Genomic DNA, 20,948 nt, shown 5'->3' with positions numbered 1-20,948 from the left:
ACAGTGGCACAATCCAGGCTCACTGCAACCTCCATCTCCCGGGTTCAAGCAATTCTCCTGCCTCAGCCTCCCGAGTAGCTGGGATTACAGGCACCTGCCACCACGCCCAGCTAATTTTTGTATTTTTAGTAGAGATGGGGTGTCCCCGTGTAGGCCAGGCTGGTCTAGCACTCCTGACCTTGTGATCCACCTGCCTCGGCCTCCCAGAGTGCTGGGATTACAAGCATGAGCCACCATGCCTGGCCACCCCTGGAAATCTTTTTGCTGTTTGCAGGATGGGGGCAAGCATCTGAGCACCTGGGGTGGTTTCTCTAATTTCTCACAGCCCACAGAGTCAATGAGACGTGGTAGGCAAAGCCTGGGCTTTGCAATAAGATGGACTGGGTTTGAATCCTGGCTCTGTCCCTCACCGACTGCGTGACCTTGTAGCTTGGCAGTAGCTGCTTAACCACATTGAAACTCAAACTGCTTAACCTCTGTGAATCTGCTTCTCCATCTGTAGAGTGGGAGGGTGATGGGGAATGTAGTACCTGCCTGGCAGAGCTGTTGTGAAGAATAAATTTGACAACCTGTAGGTGCTCAGTAAATGACAGCTATCATTATCCCGAGGGAGAGAACCACGAGGAGAGAGGTTAAAGTTGCAGAAACTCCTTTCCCCAACACACACACACGCACACACACACACACACAGACCCCTTTCCTGCAGCTGCAGCCAAAGGGATCCTATTAAATGTGTATCCTCTGTGCAAAATTTCCCAGTGACCTCTCACCCAGAGTCAAAGCCAAAAGTCCTTACGAAGGACACGGGCCCTCCTCGGCCTGCCCCGTCCTTACTTTCTCTCTCTGATCTCCTTGGCCACCATGCTTCCCCGGCTCCTTGGACTGGGCCCCTCGTTGCTCCCAAAGGCCCAGGCACACTCTTGCCACAGGGGCTTGGCACTGCCATCTCCACTACCCTGCCCCCAGACATCTGTGTGGCTTGCTCTCTCATCTTTGCTCAATGCCATGGTCTCAATGAAGCCTCTTCTGGCCACTCAGGCTTTTTTGTTTTTGTTTCTGTTTTGAGACGGAGTCTCACTCTGTCACTCAGCCTGGAGTGCAGTGGTGCAATCTCGGCTCACTGCAACCTCCACCTCCCAGGTTCAAGCACTTCTTCTGCCTCAGCCTCCCAAGTAGCTGAAATTACAGGTACCCACTGCCACACCCAGCTAATTTTTGTATTTTTAGTAGAAACGAGGTTTCCCCATGTTGGTCAGTCTGGCCTAGAACCCTTGACCTCAGGTGATCTGCTAGCTTTGGCCTCTCAAAGCTCTGGGATTACAGGCATGAGCTAGCGCACCTGGCTTTAGCCACTCAGTTTTTTTTTTGTTTTTTGTTTTTTGAGACAGAGTTTCGCTCTTCTTGCCCAGGCTGGAGTGCAATGTGTGATCTCTGTTCACTGCAACCACCTCCTGGGTTCAAGCAATTCTCTTGCCTCAGCCTTCCGAGTAGCTGGGATTACAGGCATGTATCACCACACCTGGCTAATTTTTTCTATTTTTAGTAGAGACGAGGTTTCACCATGTTAGTCAAGCTGGTCTTGAACTTCTGACCTCATGATCCTCCTGCCTCAGCCTCCCAAAGTGCTGGGATTACAGGCGTGAGCCACTGTGCCTGGCCCTCGCCCCTCAGTTTTAAATGACAGCCCCTCCTCACCCTCCACACATTTCTCAGTCCTCCTCTCTCTTTCTTGGAAATTTAACTTTTTATTAACAGAGATGGACTTTCACCATGTTGGCCAGGTTAGTCTCGAACTCCTGGCTTCAAGTGATCCGCCTACCTCGGCCTCCCAAAGTGCTGGATTACAGGCGTGAGCCACCGCGCCCGGCCAGTCTTTCTCCTTTCTTTTCCTGCTTTATTTCTTCCATAGCCTGATCATGACCTGACATGTGTTTTGATGATCTCCGCTCGCATGAATATATGTTCCACAAAGGCAGGGATTGTTGTCTATTATGTTCACATTCATGGTACTGCCAAGTGCCTAGGCATAGAAGGGGTGCTTAACGTTTGTTAAATGAATACCTGAAAGATGGCAGAACTGAAGTTCTGGCTGGTGCAGGTAAGGGGAGTGGGCCATGAAGTGAGGACATCATCACTTTCCTTTTCTGCCAAATAAAGGTGTTGGCCTAGACACCCAGGAGACCACGAACCTGTGGGAATTGTGCACAGCATTGGTGAGTCTCTGCCTCCCAGCACTTTTAAGGAACAAGGGTCTCTAGCTTCTTGCAGACATTGAACAGAGCCTGTGACCTCCCAGAGGAGCTCAGCACTCTCCCAGGGACGACGTCTCGTAATTGGCTCTAATTGGTTTGAATCCTTGTTTTCTAAGAACCTAAGATGCTACCATCCCATCATCTTATTCAAATCCCAGCAGCCGGGGGGCGGGCGTGGTGGGGGGTCCTGGCCCTAAGGCAGGGAGGGAAAACCAGAGGGGACTTTGGCAGGGTCAGGGTGTGGGGGCAGTAGTGCTTATGGGGACATTGGAAAGGGACAAAGGAGACTCATATGCTATTCGCGCTGTTTTCTTCCCTTTATTTAAAAGAAAATAGGCTTAAAGCAAGTATGACGAAATGTGAACAATCGTCAGTGCTGGGTACTGGGCATGGGGATGTTTATCACAGTGTTGTACTTTTCCTATATTTTAAAAAATCTTTTGAAAAACACAGAGTTTGGGGTGGGCATTCATAGTTACAGCTCATGATTAGTATCAGAGAGGCAGTTTCTGGGGGCCCGGGGGACCTGCACTTTGGGCATTTTTGTAGCGTGTGCGGGGGCGGAGGGGCTGGCCAGGGTCTGGGACCCTTGCCTGGAGCTGACAGAGCCCTCTCTCCTCCCCTGCTTCCCCCTCCCAGGTCTCAGTTTCCTGCCTTCCTGGGAAGTGGGGAAAGGCTGAGAGGCCCCGTGCTGGGGGTGAAGCTAATTCATTAGTTACGCCTCAACAAGGACCGGGTGCCTGCGGTGCCAGCATGATTCATCATGATGATTGCCCCACTGCCAGCCTGCGTGGGCCCGGAACGCCAGCACATTTTACCTTTACCCACTGAGAAGGGCCTGGTGGGAGGCGAAGGTACAGGATCTGCGGAGAGCAAGAAAAAGGCTCTGAGAAACAAGAGGTCTGGTCCTCCATGTGCTCAGCCCCAGGAAGCTCCGCCAGGCTGGTACCAGGGTGGAGAGGCTCATGTGGGCTCATGTGGTGCTGCCCGTGCCAGTGAAGCCCAAGAGGGCAGCCTGGTGCTGGAGTGCCAGCCTGAGCATGTGGAGAGGCTGCTGTGAAGCCTCCTCCTCCACAGCCAATATTCCCTCGGTGAAACTGCTTCGGTGTGGGGGGAGGGACTCATCCTCATCCCATTAGCCTGGCTGGATATTCCCTACCTTTCTGGTCTCTGGGGTACCTTTCCCTCTTCCAAGAAGTCCTCCTGAATGAGTAGAAGGGAGAGAACTGGATTGGAGCTTAAGTGACATCTGGGAGGAACCTGAAGCCCCTCTGGCTAGGGCTGAGACTCCTATACCTCAGGTCTGGTGTCTGGGTTCCACCTGGGTCCTCTACCTTGGCCTGGATTTCTGCTTTCGTTTTGCCAGTTTCTCCCAGGATGGAGGTACATGGCTGGTTCCTGGCTCAGAGCAACATCTGCCTCTGTGTCCCCTATCACCTGTCTGTCCCCTGACACCTCTTGCCATATTAGAATTGCTATTGCTCTGCCCTTTCATTCTTTTATCCAACAAATACATATTATCTGAAAAAAGTCTGTGCTGAATAGTTTCATTTGTGTGAGATTCAAGAACAGGTGAAACTGATCCATGAAGATAGAGGTCAGGATCACAGATGCCTCTGCGAGGTGGGGATTGACTGCAGGAGGCTTGAGAGAACTTGTGGGGTGATGGAAATGGGACAGGGGTGTGTACATTTGTCAAAACGCATCCAAGAGTACACTTAGGATCTGTACAGTGAAAACTGTATGCAATGTTTGCCTCCAGTTTTTTTAATGTTAAAATTTTTCAGCCAGGCGCAATGGAGCCTGTAATCCCAGCACTTTGGGAGGCCGAGGCGGGTGGATCACCTGAGGTCAGAAGTTTGAGACCAGCCTGACTAACATGATGAAACCTTGTCTCTACTAAAACACAAAAATTAGCCGGGCATGGTCGCAGGTGCCTGTAATCTCAGCTACTTGGGAGGCTGAAGCAAGAGAATCGCTTGAATTCAGGAGGCGGAGTTTGCAATGAGCCGAAATCATTCCATTGTACTCCAATCTGGGCAACAAGAGCAAAACTTGTCTCGAAAGATAAATAAATAAATAATAAAAAATTTTCACTGACTGTCTACTATATGCTCTAGAGCCTGTGCCAGCAGGGAGGGAGATGCACAAACCTGCCTGCCTGGGCAGTTTACATTCCAGTGGGGATGGCTCCCATCCTCGGGTTGCATTGGCAACTGCTCTCTGCCCTTGGGTTGTCCTCCCTCCTCCTTGCCTGCAGTGGGGATGGCAGTGGGGGTGGGCCAGAGGGCAGTGTGCTGTCCTAAGGTCAGTCCATTCAGCCAGTTACATGGATCACATCAGCCGGGTTCAAGAGAAGGCAAGACGCAGGAGGCTTGGAGCCCGAAAATTCAGCTCCCGAGCTGCAACCTCTATGCATTGTGTGACCTTAAGCAGGGCGCCTAATTCCTGTCAGGTCACTTTTCTCGTCTTTCATCTGGGATTAGAATGCTCTCTTTGTAGCTTTGTCCCGAGAATCAGAGGCTCTGTGGTGAGAAAATTCATTGCTGGAGGGGGAGTTTCCATCTATCCGTATAGTTTATAGATAGAAACACAGGCTCTCCAGTCACACGAACCTGACCTTGGGCACTTCACCCAGCTCAGACTGACCCAGTTCAAGTCCTGTCTCTGAACCTCAGTTTCTCCATCTTTAAAATCGGGGTGATGAGGGTGTCTACCTTATTAGGCTGTGCCAAGGACCCAACGCAATGCTTTCAGCATAGTGTGGGCACATGTGGGCTCAAAGCCAGTGGCAGCCCGTCCTTTTCTGCCAGGAGCTCCGACAGAAGGGCTCTGGATGGGAGGTGAGGGGAGAGGGCAGGAGGGAAGGGCTGGAGACACGGAATGCGAGTGGTCATGATTGGTGGCTCAAAGGCGTTCATGTGTCCCAGTCCCCTGTCCACCGCAGCCACACACAGACCTTGAGCTTCCGTGGAGGGATCGTGGCAGGGGAGAGGGGTGTGAGTGTAGCAATGAGGAAGCTGTGGGGCAATTAGGCAGGGCGGGGCCAAGCCTTAGGTCCCGGTAAAACCAGCAGACATGAAAAGGGCGGGACAGTAACAGTTTCGAGTTACTATACTGAAGTGACCCCAGCAGGGAGGCTGGCCGCACGCCGCTGGACGTGAATGGCCGGCAGTGACCGCACCCCTCAGCCCTTCCTTGTGAGCCTCTAGTTCAGAGTCTTTGGTCCACAGCCGGTGTCTCCTCTCTCTTAGACCCGCGGCTCTGGGGCGCACACAACCGCACACCAAACGGCGTCGGGTCTCAGGGCCAGGCTTGGCGGGAGGGGAATCCCTCGGTTTGCGCTTGCTCCGCGGTGGGCTGGATGGGCAGGTAGGGGCGGGCTCCGGCGCTGGGACCCCGCTCCGGTGGCGCCTTGGCCCCGCCCCGCCCCGCCCACCCTCCGCCTCATTGGCAGCGGCACGCGCGTCGGGGTTGCCAGGGCGACGGGTCGCTAAGCTGCGAGTCAGCGCAAACCCCATTCAGTCGGCCTCCGGCGGAGGCAGCGGGGGAGGCCCGAGGGCGGGCGGCGGAGCGCGGCACTCGGCGGCGGGGCCCCAAGCGGGCGCCTCCTCCCGGCCCGGCACGGCCCCCCTCCCGGCGCAGGGGCAGGCCGGGGCGGGGGGCCCGGGGGCCGGCGCGGCTCCGGCCCCGTCGGGGCGGCCGTGGGGCGGCCTGGGCGGGGCGATGCCGGGCGGTGGCGGTGGCGGTGTTGGCGGCCCCGGTCGGGGCCCGTGACCATGGGCATCGCCGAGTCCACGCCGGATGAGCTGCCGTCGGACGCGGAGGAGCAGTTGCGCAGCGGCGATCAGCAGCTGGAGCTGAGCGGGCGGCGGCTGCGGCGGCTGCCCAGCGCCGTGTGCGCGCTGAGCCGCCTGCAGAAGCTGTATGTGAGCGGCACAGGGCTGCGCGAGCTGCCCGAGGAGATCGAGGAACTGCGCGAGCTTCGCATCCTGGCGCTGGACTTCAACAAACTCGAGCGCCTGCCTGACGGCCTGTGCCGCCTGCCGCACCTCACGCGCCTCTACCTGGGCGGCAACCGGCTGCTGGCGCTGCCCGCGGACTTTGCGCAGCTGCAGAGCCTGCGCTGCCTCTGGATCGAGGGCAACTTCTTGCGGCGCTTCCCGAGGCCGCTGCTGCGCCTGGTGGCGCTGCAGTCGCTCCAGATGGGGGACAACCGGCTGCGCGCGCTGCCGGCGGAGCTGCCGCGCATGACGGGCTTGCGTGGCCTCTGGCTCTACGGCAACCGCTTCGAGGAGTTCCCGCCCGCGCTGCTGCGCATGGGCCGCCTGCACATCCTCGACCTCGACCGCAACCGCCTGGGCGGCTTCCCCGACCTGCATCCGCTACGCGCGCTGCGCGTCTTCTCCTACGACCACAACCCGGTCACCGGGCCCCCGCGCGTCGCGGACACCGTGTTCCTCGTGGGCGAGGGCGCCGTCGAGCGCATGGCGGAGCGCGACGAGCCCACGCCCCGGCCTCCGCCCCGGCGCCCAGCACGCGCCTTTGAGGATGAGGAGGAGGAAGACCTGCTCATAGGCGGCGCTGGCTCCCGGACTCTGGGCGCCCCCGGGGACGGCCTTCGCGCCCTGGAAGCCGCTCCAGGACTGGGCACTTGAGCCTCTGTTTGGGCTGATGGGCGTCGGCCACTCTGAGAGGGGGGGCTCTGGGAAGCTTTGGCTGCGTTAGCCTGCGGGATCCGTGGGCCCCTACTTGGGGCAATGGAGGGGCCACTTTTGGCGAGCTGCCGGGCACTGGCAGGCCCGGGGCTCATCTTCAGATACTCCTAGGTAGTAAGAGGACTGACGGCCCCCTGGCTGATCTGTGGGCAATTGTCAGACCAAGAAGTCTGGGCTGGGTCCAGTCCCCGATGGAGCCACTGATAAAACAGGAGCCAGCTTCCTCCTGGAACCAGGGTCATTGAGGACCACAGAATCTTCACGTCTTGCTGAGTCTGGATGCAGGGCGCCCACCACCCTCCCACCTTCTGGGGTTTGGATCTCCTGGGCCCACCCTTTCTAGGGCAGGAGCCGCCGCCTCTGGGGTGGACTGCCCTTGGGAAGAAGGCCTGGCCCGGGGGCAGGGGCTTGGTGCCCGGGACAGAAGTGGGAAACAGATGGGGGCCCCAACACCGAAGCTGCCCTCACCCCTCCACCAGGGCTGATCGTACATACCTCCCTCCCCGGCCCCCTGAGATTTGTATAGGGCACAGAAGGCAAGGGGTCACCTCCACCCTGTATTCTGTTCTCTTCTCTAAGCATGTGCCTGGAATCTTGCTGGGAAAAAGAGCACCCCCCTCCCCCTCCCCATAGCCTGAGCCTTCCAGCTGTCAAATTTGAAAAGAAGCCACCGTGCCTCCAGGGCCTCCTGCACCGCAGAGAGGGGCTCTCTGCTCTGGGAGGCAGCTCAGCACCTCTCCCACGGCCTGCACTCTCCTTTCCCTTAAATGGGCACGGCCAGGGTGGCTGGCACGGGACTGGCACTCTGTACCTCCACTCCGTCACCAGGGACAGCCCCGAGGGGGTGAGGAGAGGGGCCTTGCTTTGCAATTCCCAGAGCCAGATCTTCCTCATCCAAGCAATAACGGGAAGAGGGGGCCAGGGCCAAGGACACTCAGGGACACTGTTGGGGCAGGGGCCCCACATGGTAATGTTTTCTTTAGGGAGAAGAAAAAATTAACTGGCTGTAAACATAAATTCTATTTCTTGGAGAAGGAATGTGTGTTTCCCACGTGCCTGTTTATTTATAAGCCCTGGGAGAACCGGAACCCACTGCTATGGGGACCCTGGGCTCCCTCTGGCACTGCCCCCGCCCGTGTGCCCCCCTCTCTGTGTCAGACCAGCCCTGCTAACTGTTGTGTGCTGTCTTTCTGGGAACAAGTGCTGTCGTCAGGGGTGGCTTTTGCCCCTCGGGGCTGCTCTCCTATCTCGCAGAATCTCACAGCTTGGTTCTGCAGAAGATTCTGTATATTTTTGAATCACCCTCAAGCTGGCTGAACTTTCCCTCCTCTTTCACTGGCACTGCCCCTCCTCTCCCTCCGTGACTCTAGACTTGCCTCCCTCCGTCTCTCGCTCCATTTTTCTCTTTCTCTCTCCTTTTTAGCCTCTTTGCTCGGTTTTGGCATTTCTTTCCCCCCTTGTTGTTCAGGAAAATAATAAATAACGATTTAAAGAAAGGAAGAAAATTGTAAAACCTCAAGCATGGAGGCCCATCTCCCCTGAGAAGATCCTGCCAGGCCTCTGTCACCATGGCAACAGGGGCTGATGTCATACCAGGCCAAAAGGTCAGGCCCTGCCCAGCAGTTCTGCTGGCACACGGGGCTAGGCCCCGGCTAAGGAGGAGGCTGGGCATGGATCTGGGCAGTCAGCTTGCAAACGAGAGTGAAGGCCTTGAATGGACAGAAGGAGGTGGTGGGTGGGGAAGATCGGTGGCTGCATCCTTCCCAAGGAGGAAGAGGGTCTGGGGCCTGGCTGCTGAAGACCTTGTCTCTCCCAGAGTTCCCCCTGTTGGGGGCCCTCCAGGGGTCTGGAAAGTTGGAGAAAGTCATTTGAGAGATGATCACTCAGGTGGGAGCTGCAGCTGACTGGGGACTGTCTTCTTGGCCTGCCACTTGTATCACGGCATAGGGAAAATACTCCTAGACCTAGAATCAGAAGGCAGGTCTTCCAGGCCTAGTTCTGCTATTGACCAAGTGATCTTGAGCAAGTCATGACTCCCCTGGGCCTTAGCTTCTTCATCTATACACAAGGAGTTGTGTTTATTCATTTATTTATATTTCATTTTTTTTCTGAGACGAGTCTCGCTCTATTGCCTAGGCTGGAGTGCAGTGGCTCGATCTTGGCTCACTGCAACCTTTGCCTCCCGGGTTCAAGTGATTCTCCTGCCTTAGCCTCCTGGGTAGCTGGGATTATAGGCACGCACCGCCATGTCCGGTTAATTTTTGTATTTTTTGTAGAGATGGGGTTTCACCATGTTGGCTAGGCTGGTCTCGAACTCCTGACCTCAGGTGATCTGCCTCCCTCAGCCTCCTAAAGTGCTGGGATTACAGGCGCCTGCCACTGCACCCAGCTAATTTTTGTACTTTTTCATAGAGACGGGGTTTCACCATCTTGGTCAGGTTGGTCTCGAACTCCTGACCTTGTGATCCACCCGCCTCGGCTCCCAAAGTGCTGAGATTAGCTGAGATTACAGGTGTGAGCTACCCGCCCTGCCCTTTTCATGCAAACCTTAGACACAGGCGAAGCAGGATGCAGATGTAGCCATGGTCACCTGCAGTAACTGCTGGCATTAGTGAGCTTAGGTCTCCTCCCTCTGTCTGGTCTGTTTCCCTATACCCCCTCCCCTGCTGCTCTCACCTGAGGACTCTAGGTTGGAGCAAAGGCTTGGCAATGAGTCCCCTAGGCCACCCTGAGGCACTCAGGGTCCTACCTTTCTGCTTTGTCAAACATGGCACCCGATGCCATGACTGCTTGCCAGCTGAGCGGGAGCTTCCCCGGGGAATGGGGGTGGGCTCTGTCCCTGGCTCACGTGCTCTCCCTCAGAAGTCCGTCCCTTCTGGAAAGTTCAAGTTTGGTTAAATTGGGTGCTGATGCTATAGAGCACAATTGACTGTCTCCATGTGAGTAGGGAGAGACCTACTGCCAAGGACAGCTGGGTGTCATGGCTCCCCTTGATGTCAGAAAGGGCACTGTATTAGGAGTCCTAGCATTACCCCACCCACAACTTCCTGTGATTCCCACTTGGCCTCTGGGGAGCAGGGGACAGGGGAGACTAGAAGGGATGCTTGTAACAATGGGATGGGATGGATGGGCCGCCCCTGTGGTTCCCCGAATCATACTGGGGCAGTCAGGGGTGGGCAGGCCACGGGGGAGTAGGGCAGGGAAATTCCTGAAGAGTCATGTTTGTACCAGGGATTCAGGGGCAGAGGCCAAGGGAGCTCGTGGTCAGAGCAGGAAGCCTCCTTCCTACTGTGGGAACCAAGCAGAGGGAAAGGCAGAGGAGGCGGCAGGGAGGGCGAGTGACTCACCCACCGGTGTGAGGACTCCCAACCCAGTGCTCACTGAGTCACAGAAGAGCTGCTCGTCCCTAGCTGGCAGTCAGGTCTGTGAGTGGAATGACTGAGAACTACGGCCTGTTCTTGAGGCCCCCGCCCCAACCCTCTTCCAGACAAGCAGCCCTGATGGCCAGCGTGGCAGCGGAGACGCAGGGCTGGAGCCTTCACCCTTGTTAATGACATAACCCGTCCCCTTCCCACCCGCCCTCAGGGACACAGGAAAAGGGGAAACAGGTTCTTGGAGCTGGGGGCCCTGCCCAGAAGTCCCTCCCTGCCTCCAGTGCCACCACCTGGGCTTACTCAGACATCCATCCCAAAGCTTCCTCAAGACACCTGGTGCTCTTGTTCTGAAGATGAATGTTTATTAGCACACCTGGGTGTGCCACACAGAACACGTATGCAGACAAGGATCCCTGCCCAGGGGGCTCACAATCTAAACGAGACACGACATACACACGCAGGACACAGACAAGGGGAGCAGGGCAACTTCCCGGAAAACGGATGGTCAGGGGAGCCACGCGCAGGGGCATCGGCGTGTTCAAGCCTTGTCCTTCTGGTTGTCTTTGTGGGGGAGGGAGAGGAGCATAGGATGTGGCCCAGGACGGCCTTCCAGAAAGCAGCAGGATCCAGGGGACACTTGCAGGAGAAAGAAAACACCAGGGGGCGGTGGTCCCGGGTACAGGGAGGGGTGGGGAGCATCTCAGAGCAGGCATGGATGAAGACAGACCCAGAGAAAAAACGGAGGAAGTCCAAAAGTCCAGGGAAGGGCCCGAGCCAGCGGCAAGGCGCTGCCGCCTGTGCCAGGCCTGAGCTGTCTCACTTCAGGCTCAGTTTTCCGGGGCTGCTTTCACAGAGAAAGCTCTGACCAAGGGTGCTCCTGGGGCTACTTACCTGACCCCAGGGCTTCCTCCGATCTCTAGGTTGTGAGACGCAGGGACAGACAGCTCTGCGGGGGCGGGGGGGGGTACTTAGTGTAATTCAGGGAGACAGCTGCTGGCCCCAGGTGCTGGGAACAGGGGCCCCCACTTCACTCCAGGTGGGAGCAGGGGCCAGCAGATGGACACATGACTGCGGGGATGGGCTCCTTCCTTTTGTGCCTGTGTCTGAAACAGATGTAGCACCTTCCTTCTGAAGTACCCTGAGAGCTGCTGGGCCTCAGTTTCCCCCGGGCTGGGTGGGGAAGAAAGGACAGGGACAGGGATGGTTATTGCTTTGTTGTGGCCGGAGGAAGCAGGTGGCAGGAAGGAAATAGTGTGCCCAGAGCCGCAGAGGCTGGAGAAGGGAGGGATTAGAACTCAGCTTCCCACATCCCAGGCTGGAACCTGTTCCACTGAGTCAAAGAGACTTTTCTAATCTTAAAGAACAAAACTAGATGAAGGCTGAGAGAAGCCACAGGTCCAGCCAACAAACACAGAGCGCCTCATCTTTCCTTTCCCCACCTTGGGGACCAGGGAGGAGGCGCTGGCCTGAAACTACAGGGGCCCCGTGGGTGGTGGTGGGAAAGCTGGAGTGTCCCCCTTGGGTTTGTCTGAGCTGCCTTGGAGGGTGGTGAGGGTCCCCTGGGGACTGAGGGAGGGGACGCCAGGCTGGATGACCCTGGAGGGCACCCCCGAGGTCTAGAGGAGACTCCACTCCCACAAATCTTTGTGTCAGGACTGATCTGGGAAAGGCAGCTGCCTCTGCTTTCTGGGCAGTCGGTGGGATCAAAGAGATCTGAGGATGGGCTGGACGCTCAGGACAGGCCTGGTCACCAGTGAAGTAAATCCCAAAGGTGACTCGCTGAGGGGAGGCTCAGCCCCGGGACCCCCATCCCCTTCACCCCGCTGCCTCTGCCCCCAGGGAGGTGAGGGAGGGCTGGGACCCACGGAGGAAACAGCCAAGGCCCTACTGTTCCATGATCCTTTATTAATCAGAACAGGCCTCGCCACAAAAAGCGGGGCCCATTCCCACAAAAATAGGATTTTGCAAAGAGGAAATTTTGCTGGCTTAGAGGGCATGTGTGGTGGAAACATTTTGTATGGTTCTTTTTTTTCCTTTTTTTTTTTTTTTTTTTTGTTTTTTTTTTTTTTTTTTTTTTTTTTTAAAATTTTTTTTTTTTTTGATGGTGGGTTTTTGTTTTATTTTTTATAAAACACTTGCACTCAAGGACTCAAACACGATACAAACAGCGCCACCGATTCCCACCCCCGGGGCACTCGGTGGTTGGAGTGCCCCTTGGCTTGTTTGTGGCTGTTTTCCTCTGTACCTTCCCTGGCATCTGGTGCCGGAGGGCAGGTGTGGGGGTCCCGGGGCAGGTGGGATTTGTACAGCAGTTACGTGGGGAGATGATCACAAGAAAGGAAACCAGAACAAGGTAAGGACTAAGTCTAGGGCGCCCACGAAGATGGCAGATGAGGCCCACAAAGGGGCCTGCGACACAGTGAAGAGACGGGGCCTGGGTTGGCCTCAGCTAGCTCTGGAGGCTCTGTGGGGGAGGGGCAGGCGGGTCTTGCTATCAGGATTCAGAAATCGCTTTGCTCCGGGGTAGCACCTTCAGAGTCCTCCTGCCTTGACCCCCACGTCAGGTGATGGCGGCCTCACAACCTCCCCTATGAGGTAGGTGAAGTATTATTACCATCATTTTACAGATGGGGAAACTGAGGCCCAGGGAGTACAGGTAATTTGCCCAAAGTCCTGGGATGGTGGCAGGGCTCCGTGCCCTCTTCCCACCCTCAAGTTCCCCATTCCCTGCTTTCCTATCTCCCTAGACCACCCCCTGCCCTGTCCCATACCACCCTTGCCTCCTGTGCTAGCCTACCTGGCCCTCAGCCCTCCGTTTGCCACCCCCCAGCACAGCATCCCAGAGCTCCACCTGCACATGGGGGGCTGGGGAAGCCTTGTCACCAATGTGCCTGGGTGGGGTCTGAGTGGGAAGAGACCCTCACCAGGAGATGCTCTCTGCATAGGATTGGCTAAGAGCTCTGTGAGCGGGGCTCGGGAAAAGGGGCAGCCATTGCCCTGCCCACTTGATGCAAGTTGGTTGGATGCGGGGGGCTCCCTGGCTGGCGAAGAGGCCTGGGAGGTGGGGGCTCGCTCACTCGGCGGTCTTCCTAGGGGCAGGTGGGTGGTGGGGGGACAGGAAACCGAAGGGGGTCCAAGGGAGAGGTGGAGAAAGGCAGACTTCCCACCACACCCTCTCCCATATCTACGTGGCCTTTGCCCTCCTGTCCCAGCTGGGGCCGTCCCCAGCCCGCCAAAGAGGACAATGCAGTTGGGGCCGACTCCATTTTAAGCAAATCTACAATATAGAAACATTTGGATTTACAAGGAACGTGGGTGACTATTTGCTTTACATTGGCATTCTTCACTCTACAAAACGATTCACCTACTATGTATGATGCTCCTCCAGATCCCAGGGAGAGGGAATGGGGGTGGGGGTGTGAGATTCAATTTAAGAAAATTTTGATATGGGCAAAAGGCCACCCATCTACTGCATCGAGCAGAATGCTCAGCTCAAGGGGAAGCCGATCGAAGGAAAATGGTTCCCAAATGCCTATGGTCTCCCCGCACTCTGGATGTGGGGACCCTATCTAGAGTCCTCGTCTCCTTGGGATGTCCCAGGCCCATCCAGGGTGGAACTGTGGGCCAAGATCACGGCCACAGACTGTGGGGACCTGGCGCCACCTGGCGGTGATTCTGGGAATGTCAGGCTCAGGCTCGTGGACCCCCAGGATCGGAGGCTTTGTCACCAGCTGGGTCTTGTATCAATACTAGTACCAGCGTGGGGATGAGAGGGCTTAAGCAGGGATCAGCCTGAAATCTGCCGTCTCCAAGGGGAAGCCAGTTCTGGTCTTATCAGTGGCTGAGGCAGAGAAACCACGGCTTTTTTGTGTGTGGCAATCTCAGAACTCACAGAATCCCAGTGTTTTCCCCGCCTCCTTTCCCCACACTGTGAGTTGGGCAGAAGGAGCTGCTCCCGGGCACCAGGGAGTAGGGAAGGGTGAGAAGAGAGTCCTGGAGAAGGTCAGGTGGTGGAAGATCAGAGACCACTCACGAGAGGGAATGAATGGAAGGTCTACAAGCACTGGGGGATGGAGGGGTAGAGGTCTGCACAGGCAGGGAGACATGAGGAAGGCAGGGCAGCTGGAGAACATGGAGAACAGGGCCAATGTGGCTGCCGTGTGAGGTGTGGGAAGCTGGCGGGGGTCTTTGGATGAAGGAATTAGGGCAAAGCTAGTGGGGGCTCGGGACCCCTTGAGAAGGAAGGAAGGTGAGCCCTAGTGGGATGCTATGCACACAGTAGGTGCCTAAAAGGTGTGAGCCAGTGTTCAAGGGATGAAATTGCTGAAGGAGGAACTATTGAGATTCTGAGCGGAGTTGGGCACTGAGGGAAGAAGGGGAGGAGAGGGGGTGTCAGGAGGCAGCCCAGTTCTCAGCTCAGCTCCAGCCCCTCTTCTGTTCCCAACATCTGCCCCACCCCACCCCACTCAGCCCTATGGGCCTCTCCTCTCCTGCCCCCTGCCTCCAGCCCTGCCTGGCCTTCATGAAACCTGCCTTCTCTGCCTAGTCTTCTGCACTGTCAGGCCTCTGTCCCCACGCACACACACAATGGACACAACACAAGTACAAAGGGCCATGGCTCCAGGACCCAGGAGAGGGCTCTACACTATCCTTGGCACTCAGGGCCCAGCTGGCACCTGAAGCTGCCCTGGGGATGGGCCTCTCCTGGACAGACCAGGGCCAAATGCCTCAGCCTCCCCTCCCCTGGGTCCACGTTGGGGGCTGGAGAGGGGACAGCCTCTCTCCACTCCAGGCACTGCCTTAAAGAAAACGGGGAACCATGCCCACCTGGCTGGCCTCTGGAGGGGTCTGCCTGTCTGGCCATCTGGCTCTCGAGCTCCCCCGACTTCTTTAGTATCAGCAAGTCAGGAAGAAAAGGGGCAAAGCAGGAAAATGCCTCCCAGAGTCCCTTCCCCCAAGCTGGACTGTGGGGGACGGGGCTGATACTTCTTAGAAACGGAGCCCAGTTGAGTCTGGGACCCCTTCCTGGCTGAGCCCTCAGGGTCCTCCCCTCCCTATGGCAGGGGGCTCAGGCCGGGCATTGTGCATAAAGTGGTGAGGGCATGATGGGGACCTAGGCCTTTGGCCCCCTGGGCCTCCCTTGGCCCCACTCAGGCCTTCAGCTGGTGCCACTGGGCCACAGGCTGCCGGGGACGGGCGATCATGTCTTTCCAGTGCTTCACCTCCCCTGGCCCGCTCTTCCAGGACAGGTAGATCTGGGGAGAAAGGGGAGAGGAATGGCATTGGCACAGTCTCCAGGGCATTGGCCCTTTCCCCCACAGGGGTGACAGACCAACTCCACCATGATGCCCTAGCCTGTGGCCCCCCGACCTCCACATGCTGTGCCAACCTACCCCACAGAGGCGCCCTCCTCCCTCCCTCTGCCAGCCTGACCTGTTTTCCTGGTAGTCTGCCCCCTTCAGAATTAGACTGCCAACCTATTTTGCAGTGGAGTCTGGAAGGTGGGGTTGGACGCAGCCTGTCTCCATGGCCTTCCCTGCCCTATCTGCTGGGTGCTGTCCAGCCCGCTTTAATTATAATCGCTCCCAACTCCTGGGCACTTGCCACTGTGAGTACTGAGCCAGGGACTTCAGACACATGGATCATCAAATCCTACAACTTTGAGGTAGGATTTTATGATTAACTCTGTTTTTCAGATGGGGAAACTAAGGTGCAAAGCATTAAGAGACCCACAGTCCCAGAGTTTGTTTGTTTGTTTATTGATTGATTGATTGATGGAGTCTTGCTCTGTCACCCAGGCTGAAGTGCAATGGTGTGATCTTGGCTCACTGCAACCTCCACCTGCTGATTTCAAGTGATTCTCCTGCCTCAGCCTCCTGAGTAGCTGGGATTACAGGCGTACACCACCATGCCCGATTAATTTTTGTGTTTTTAGTAGAGATGGGTTTTCACCATGTTGGCCAGGCCTCAAACTTCTGACCTCAGGTGATTCGCCTACCTTGACCTCCTAAAGTGCTGAGATTACAGGCGTGAGCCACCGCGCCTGGCCAGTCCCAGAGTTTGTAAGTGGTATAGAGCGACTGAAATTGAGGTCTCTGGAGTGCTGCACTACCGGTCCAATCCCACTGAGCCTCTGGCAGGGGCTTCGCAGTCTCTCAAGGCTGCATGCGTGAATCCCCAGGAACCCCAGGATCCGCCCAGCTGACCTCAGCTTTGGGACTTGGGGGCGATTAAGAGTATAAGCATTGGAGAAAAAACAGGTACATGGATTTGGGGGCCTTGTATAGGACACCTGGCCAGTATTCCTTAAGACTGTTAAGATCACAGAGGAAAGATGGAGAAATGGTCATGCCAGAGGGGAGGGGTCAACATGACAATGCAACGCAATGCCGCGTCCTGGATTGGATGCTGCGACAGAGGGGGGCCGAAAGCCTGGTGAAATACAAATAATGGCTGTGGTATTGTTCCCAGCAATGCACGCGTGGCGCTGGTTTCTCAAGCTGTGACAAATGTCCCATTGTAATGTGAGACGCTCACAACTGGGGAGGCTGGGTAAGGTGTAGATGGGAACTCTACTATCTTTGCCACTTTTCCGTAAATCTAAAATTATTCCAAAATGAAAATTTTTTCTTTTTTTAAAAAAAGGATGGTGGTGGCCCCAGTGGGTGAGCACAGTGGCTGATGCCTGTAATCAGAGCACTTTAGGGAGCCAAAGTGGGAGAATCACTTGAGCCCAGGAGTTTGAGACCAGCCTGGGTAATATGGTGAAGCCCCATCTCTATAAAAAATATGAAAAAATTTAGCTGGGCGTGGTAGTGAATGTCTGGAGTTCCAACTACTTGCGGGACTGAGGGGGGAGGATCACGTGAGCCTGGGGAGGCCGAGGCTGCAGTGAGTCGTAATTGGGCCACTGCACTCCAGCCTGGACCACAGTGAGACTCTGGGGAGGAGGTCAGGGATAGGGGCTCACGCCTGTAATCCCAGCACTTTGGGAAGCTGACACGGGCAGATTGCTTGAGGTCAGGAGTTCGAGACCAGTCTGGCCAAAATGGTGAAACCCCATCTCTACTAAAAATACAAAAAACATCCCAGCATGGTGGCAGATACCTGTAATCCCAGCTGCTCAGGAGGCTGAGGGAGGAGAATCGCTTGAAGCTAGGAGGCAGAAGTTGCAGTGAACTGAGATTGTGCCACTGCACTCCAGCCTGGGTGACAGAGTGAGACTCTATCTCAAAAAAAAAAAAAAAAAAAAAGGTTGGGGAGCAAGCGCCAGCTCTGCAACATATGGTGGAGTGACTTCTTTCAGCCCCAGACCTTCCTCTGTAAAATGGGCTGATGACTGTGCCTGTCTCACAGACAGTAGGGATGGTGCATGTCCTGTGCTCAGCTGGGCACGGTGGCATGTCCCTGTGTGGCGTGAGTTCTCTCAGCCAGCGGCTCCATCCTTCTGGAGCAGGGTGGCTATGCAGGGGTCATGGAGCTCTAGGGCCGCTCTGGGCCTGTCCTGCTCTGGGACTGCCCCCATTGCAACCTCAGCGCAGCATGAGACCTACAGCCTTGGGCGATGCCAGGCAGACAGGAGGGGCAGAGACTCTTGGCTTCCAGGGGCCGAGCAGGAGCTAGGAGTCAGAAGGATTCAGAGATCCGTGGGCTCCCTAAATTACCCAGGCCCACGTGAGAACAAATCCACGTTTGCTTTGGTTCAGCCAACAGAAGGGAGGACTGTTTCAAAAGGAGCTCTAATGGGTATCTAAGGAACACCCAACTCCAAAAGGCTAAGCTTCAAAAGAACATCAAAGTAGAAATGCTTACTTGGCCTTTGGCCTGAGTTGGTCAAGGGGGGCTCGGCAGGCCCCAAGCCCTGGCCAGGCAGGGTCACATTCTCTTTCTGGAGTATAAGTGGCAATGTCCTGGGGAGTTGTCTCACCTGTGACCACAGATTGGCCAGTCATACTCCCCATGCCGTACCTGACAGCAGGCAGGGTCAGCTCTTCTCTTTGAGGCCAGGCTGCCTCCCTCACCCCCAGCCACTGAGTTCTCCAGTCCCATCTATCTGAGGGCTGCCCCCAACTCAGCTCCCTTCCCTGTGGGCATCCAGTTCCCCTTTCCCTTTCCCTGACACAGGGTAATGCCCAGGTGTATGCCCCTCACTCACTCCTGGAATCTCCCCTTCCCCTATGACTGCCCTGGGCACTGGTTCCTCATCTGCCCCTGGTCAAACCGCCATGCCTGAATTGACATATATGCCCCTTTATTATAATACTAGCTAACGTGTGTTTCAAGTACTATGCAGAACAGCTCACCTGTGTGATCTGACTTAATCCTCCCAGCACATTGTGAGGGGAGGATCGTCCTATTCTCATTCTGAGAGGAGAAAATGAGGCTCAGAGAGGTTACGGCGGTAAAAAGTATGGCTAGGATTTGGACCCAGGCGATCTGACTCCCAGGCCCACGCTCTCAACACTAAACCATAAATAGACACAGGAAACATGGAAGGGTTTATGTCACAGAATCCCATCCTGGGAAAAATCAAGGTCAGGTATGAATTTTTTGGTTATGTGATACAAAGAGATTACTTTTTTTTTTTTTTTTAAGGCAGAGTCTCACTCTGTTGTCCAGGCTGGAGTACAGTCTCACAATCCTGGCTCATGGCAACCTCTGGCTCCTGGGTTCAAGGGATTCTCCTGCCACAGCCTCCCCAGTAGCTGGGATGACAGACGCCCACCACCATGCCTGGTTAATTTTTCTATTTTTAGTAGAGATGGGGTTTCACCATGTTGGCCAGGCTGGTCTCAAACTCCTGACCTCGTGATCCGCCTGCCTCAGCCTCCCAAAGTGCTGGGATTACAGGCGTGAGCCCCTGTGCCTGGCCAGCTTTCTAACAGCAGACATCCGCCTGCCTCAAGCAATTCTTACACCACCTGTACACTTCCACAGGGACAGTGTAAGCAGCTCCATTTTACAGATGAGAACACTAAAGCTTGGAGAGGCCAAGCCACCTGCCCGAGGTTACATGGTTGCTTCTTGGCAGATGGGGTGGGAACTGAAAGTAAGTCTTTGGAGTCTGACTGCAGCTCCCAACACCGCCCCACCCAGCTCACCCTGTGCAGATGGGACCCTGGGCTATACTGTTCCAACATCATCAGCCTGTCCAGAAAACCTTTCTTTTGAGATCCAGGCCATTCCTCTCTCCCACTCCTTCTTCCCCTGCCCTGCCGGTGGTCTGTCCTCAGCTGACTTACCCATAGGAAGACGCTTAGAGAAGAACCCCAGGGAGGGTGTCGTCTAATTCCCTTAATTTTGGATGAAGACACAGAGGCCCAAGAGGGGAGGAGACCGATCCCCATCTCTCCTGGTGTCCAGCCCGTGCTCATCCACCACCCCTGCTGCTTCTTTTAAGGAATGGAGCCAGCTGCGTGTGCCACACCACCTGCTTCGCCCCTACCTTGCCGATGACATCATTGCGGCTGAGCTTGTCCTTGTCCATGACGGTGATGATGATGGTCGTCTCCCTCAGCTTCTCCGTGGGGATATCGAAGGCGAAGGACTCGTTGAAGATGGGGTTCAGGTTCCTCTTCATCGTCACTGTCTTCTTCTTCTCCACCCGCTTGTCCTTGTACATCAGCCACACCTTCACATAGGGGTCTGGGGAAGGGAGTGGGGAAGGGTTAGAGGGACAGTGGGGGAGGGACTTCCTAGGATCCCTTTCCCCTTCCAGGTATGGAAGCTGAGGCAGGAGGGCCGGGTGTTTTCCCCAGAGGCAAGGAGAGACCCAGGCCAGAATGAGAGGGACCTGGGAGAATCAGCAGATGGACCTTAGAGATCACCTGGGGCCCTCCTGTTACTACCCATGAGGAAACCGAGCCCCAGAGAGGCCAGGTCTTGCCCAGAATCTCAGACAAGTAGCATCAGAGCTGGGGCGGGAACCCAGGTCTTCCCATGGTGTTCCCTTTCTTCCTGAAGAATGGAGTCCAAGATGATGCTGATCCTGACCTAGGATCCAAGATGAGGGTGCTCCAAAGGGGGCCCCCAAGGTCTCTAGGGTAAGGAGAGAGGACTGGAGGTTGGGGGGTGGGGGGTGGGGGTGAGGACCACTGCGGACCCTGATCTCCATCTGCAGTGTAACCCTCATGTCACCAGAGCCTCCCCGCCTGCCCGTCCGTCCTCTGCTCGAGCAGCCCCACACCTGATGTGCCCCCGATGTCCATGGCTTTGAGGTTCCGGGCTTTGATGATGTTCACGATGATGGAGTTGGCAGAGGGGTTGTAGCAGAGAGACAAGAGCAGCTCCCCTCGGCTCCCCTGGGAGGCACAACGGGAGGGTGTGGGAACGTCTAGCATTGCTCTCTGATTGGACCAGCGGCCCCCAGGCCTCCTCTACCCTGACCTTGTTGCTTACCCATGCCCCTATCTGTCATCTCTGTCCCACTCTGTCTCCCCTCCTCTGGCAGGTGTGTGGACTGCCCCTCCCAGGGCCACCATCCCCTCTCTGTTCCCTGAACAGAGTCCTAGGTTCCTTCTTACAGATCAGGTGAGTCCCTCAGGCGCCAAGCACCAGTGCTCCAGCTGCTGACAAGGACTGTGCTCCATCAGAACCGCCCACCT

At 56.1% G+C, this 20,948-nt stretch overlaps 2 protein-coding genes and 1 long non-coding RNA gene across 10 annotated transcripts in view; 2 read left to right on the top strand and 1 right to left on the bottom strand.

The window, feature by feature from the left end:
- Positions 1-3,782, top strand: part of LOC119467665 — a 12,220-nt gene extending 8,438 nt beyond the window's left edge. For both annotated transcript variants that reach the window (XR_005196208.1, XR_005196207.1), the window contains exon 2: positions 2,892-3,782. This is a non-coding gene — a long non-coding RNA (uncharacterized LOC119467665). The remainder of the gene's footprint in view (positions 1-2,891) is intronic.
- Positions 3,783-5,781: 1,999 nt separating this feature from the next.
- Positions 5,782-8,008, top strand: LRRC10B (leucine rich repeat containing 10B). Its single transcript, XM_017503862.1, has one exon. The coding sequence runs from the start codon at positions 6,032-6,034 to the stop codon at positions 6,908-6,910; it is 879 nt and encodes a 292-aa protein (XP_017359351.1). The 5' UTR covers positions 5,782-6,031; the 3' UTR covers positions 6,911-8,008.
- A 4,221-nt stretch (positions 8,009-12,229) lies between these two features.
- Positions 12,230-20,948, bottom strand: part of SYT7 (synaptotagmin 7) — a 66,297-nt gene continuing 57,578 nt past the window's right edge. For all 7 annotated transcript variants that reach the window (XM_017503861.2, XM_017503855.2, XM_017503858.2 and 4 more), the window contains 3 exons: positions 20,531-20,645; positions 19,790-19,989; positions 12,230-15,599 (listed from right to left, as the gene is read on the bottom strand). In XM_017503861.2, the coding sequence (XP_017359350.1) occupies positions 15,495-15,599; positions 19,790-19,989; positions 20,531-20,645 (420 nt within the window). In that variant the 3' untranslated portion in view covers positions 12,230-15,494. The remainder of the gene's footprint in view (positions 15,600-19,789; positions 19,990-20,530; positions 20,646-20,948) is intronic.

Source organism: Cebus imitator, unplaced genomic scaffold (assembly GCF_001604975.1).
Source record: "Cebus imitator isolate Cc_AM_T3 unplaced genomic scaffold, Cebus_imitator-1.0 Scaffold316, whole genome shotgun sequence".
Taxonomy (NCBI): Eukaryota; Metazoa; Chordata; class Mammalia; order Primates; family Cebidae; genus Cebus; species Cebus imitator.
This window is presented reverse-complemented; position numbering and strand designations above follow the sequence as displayed.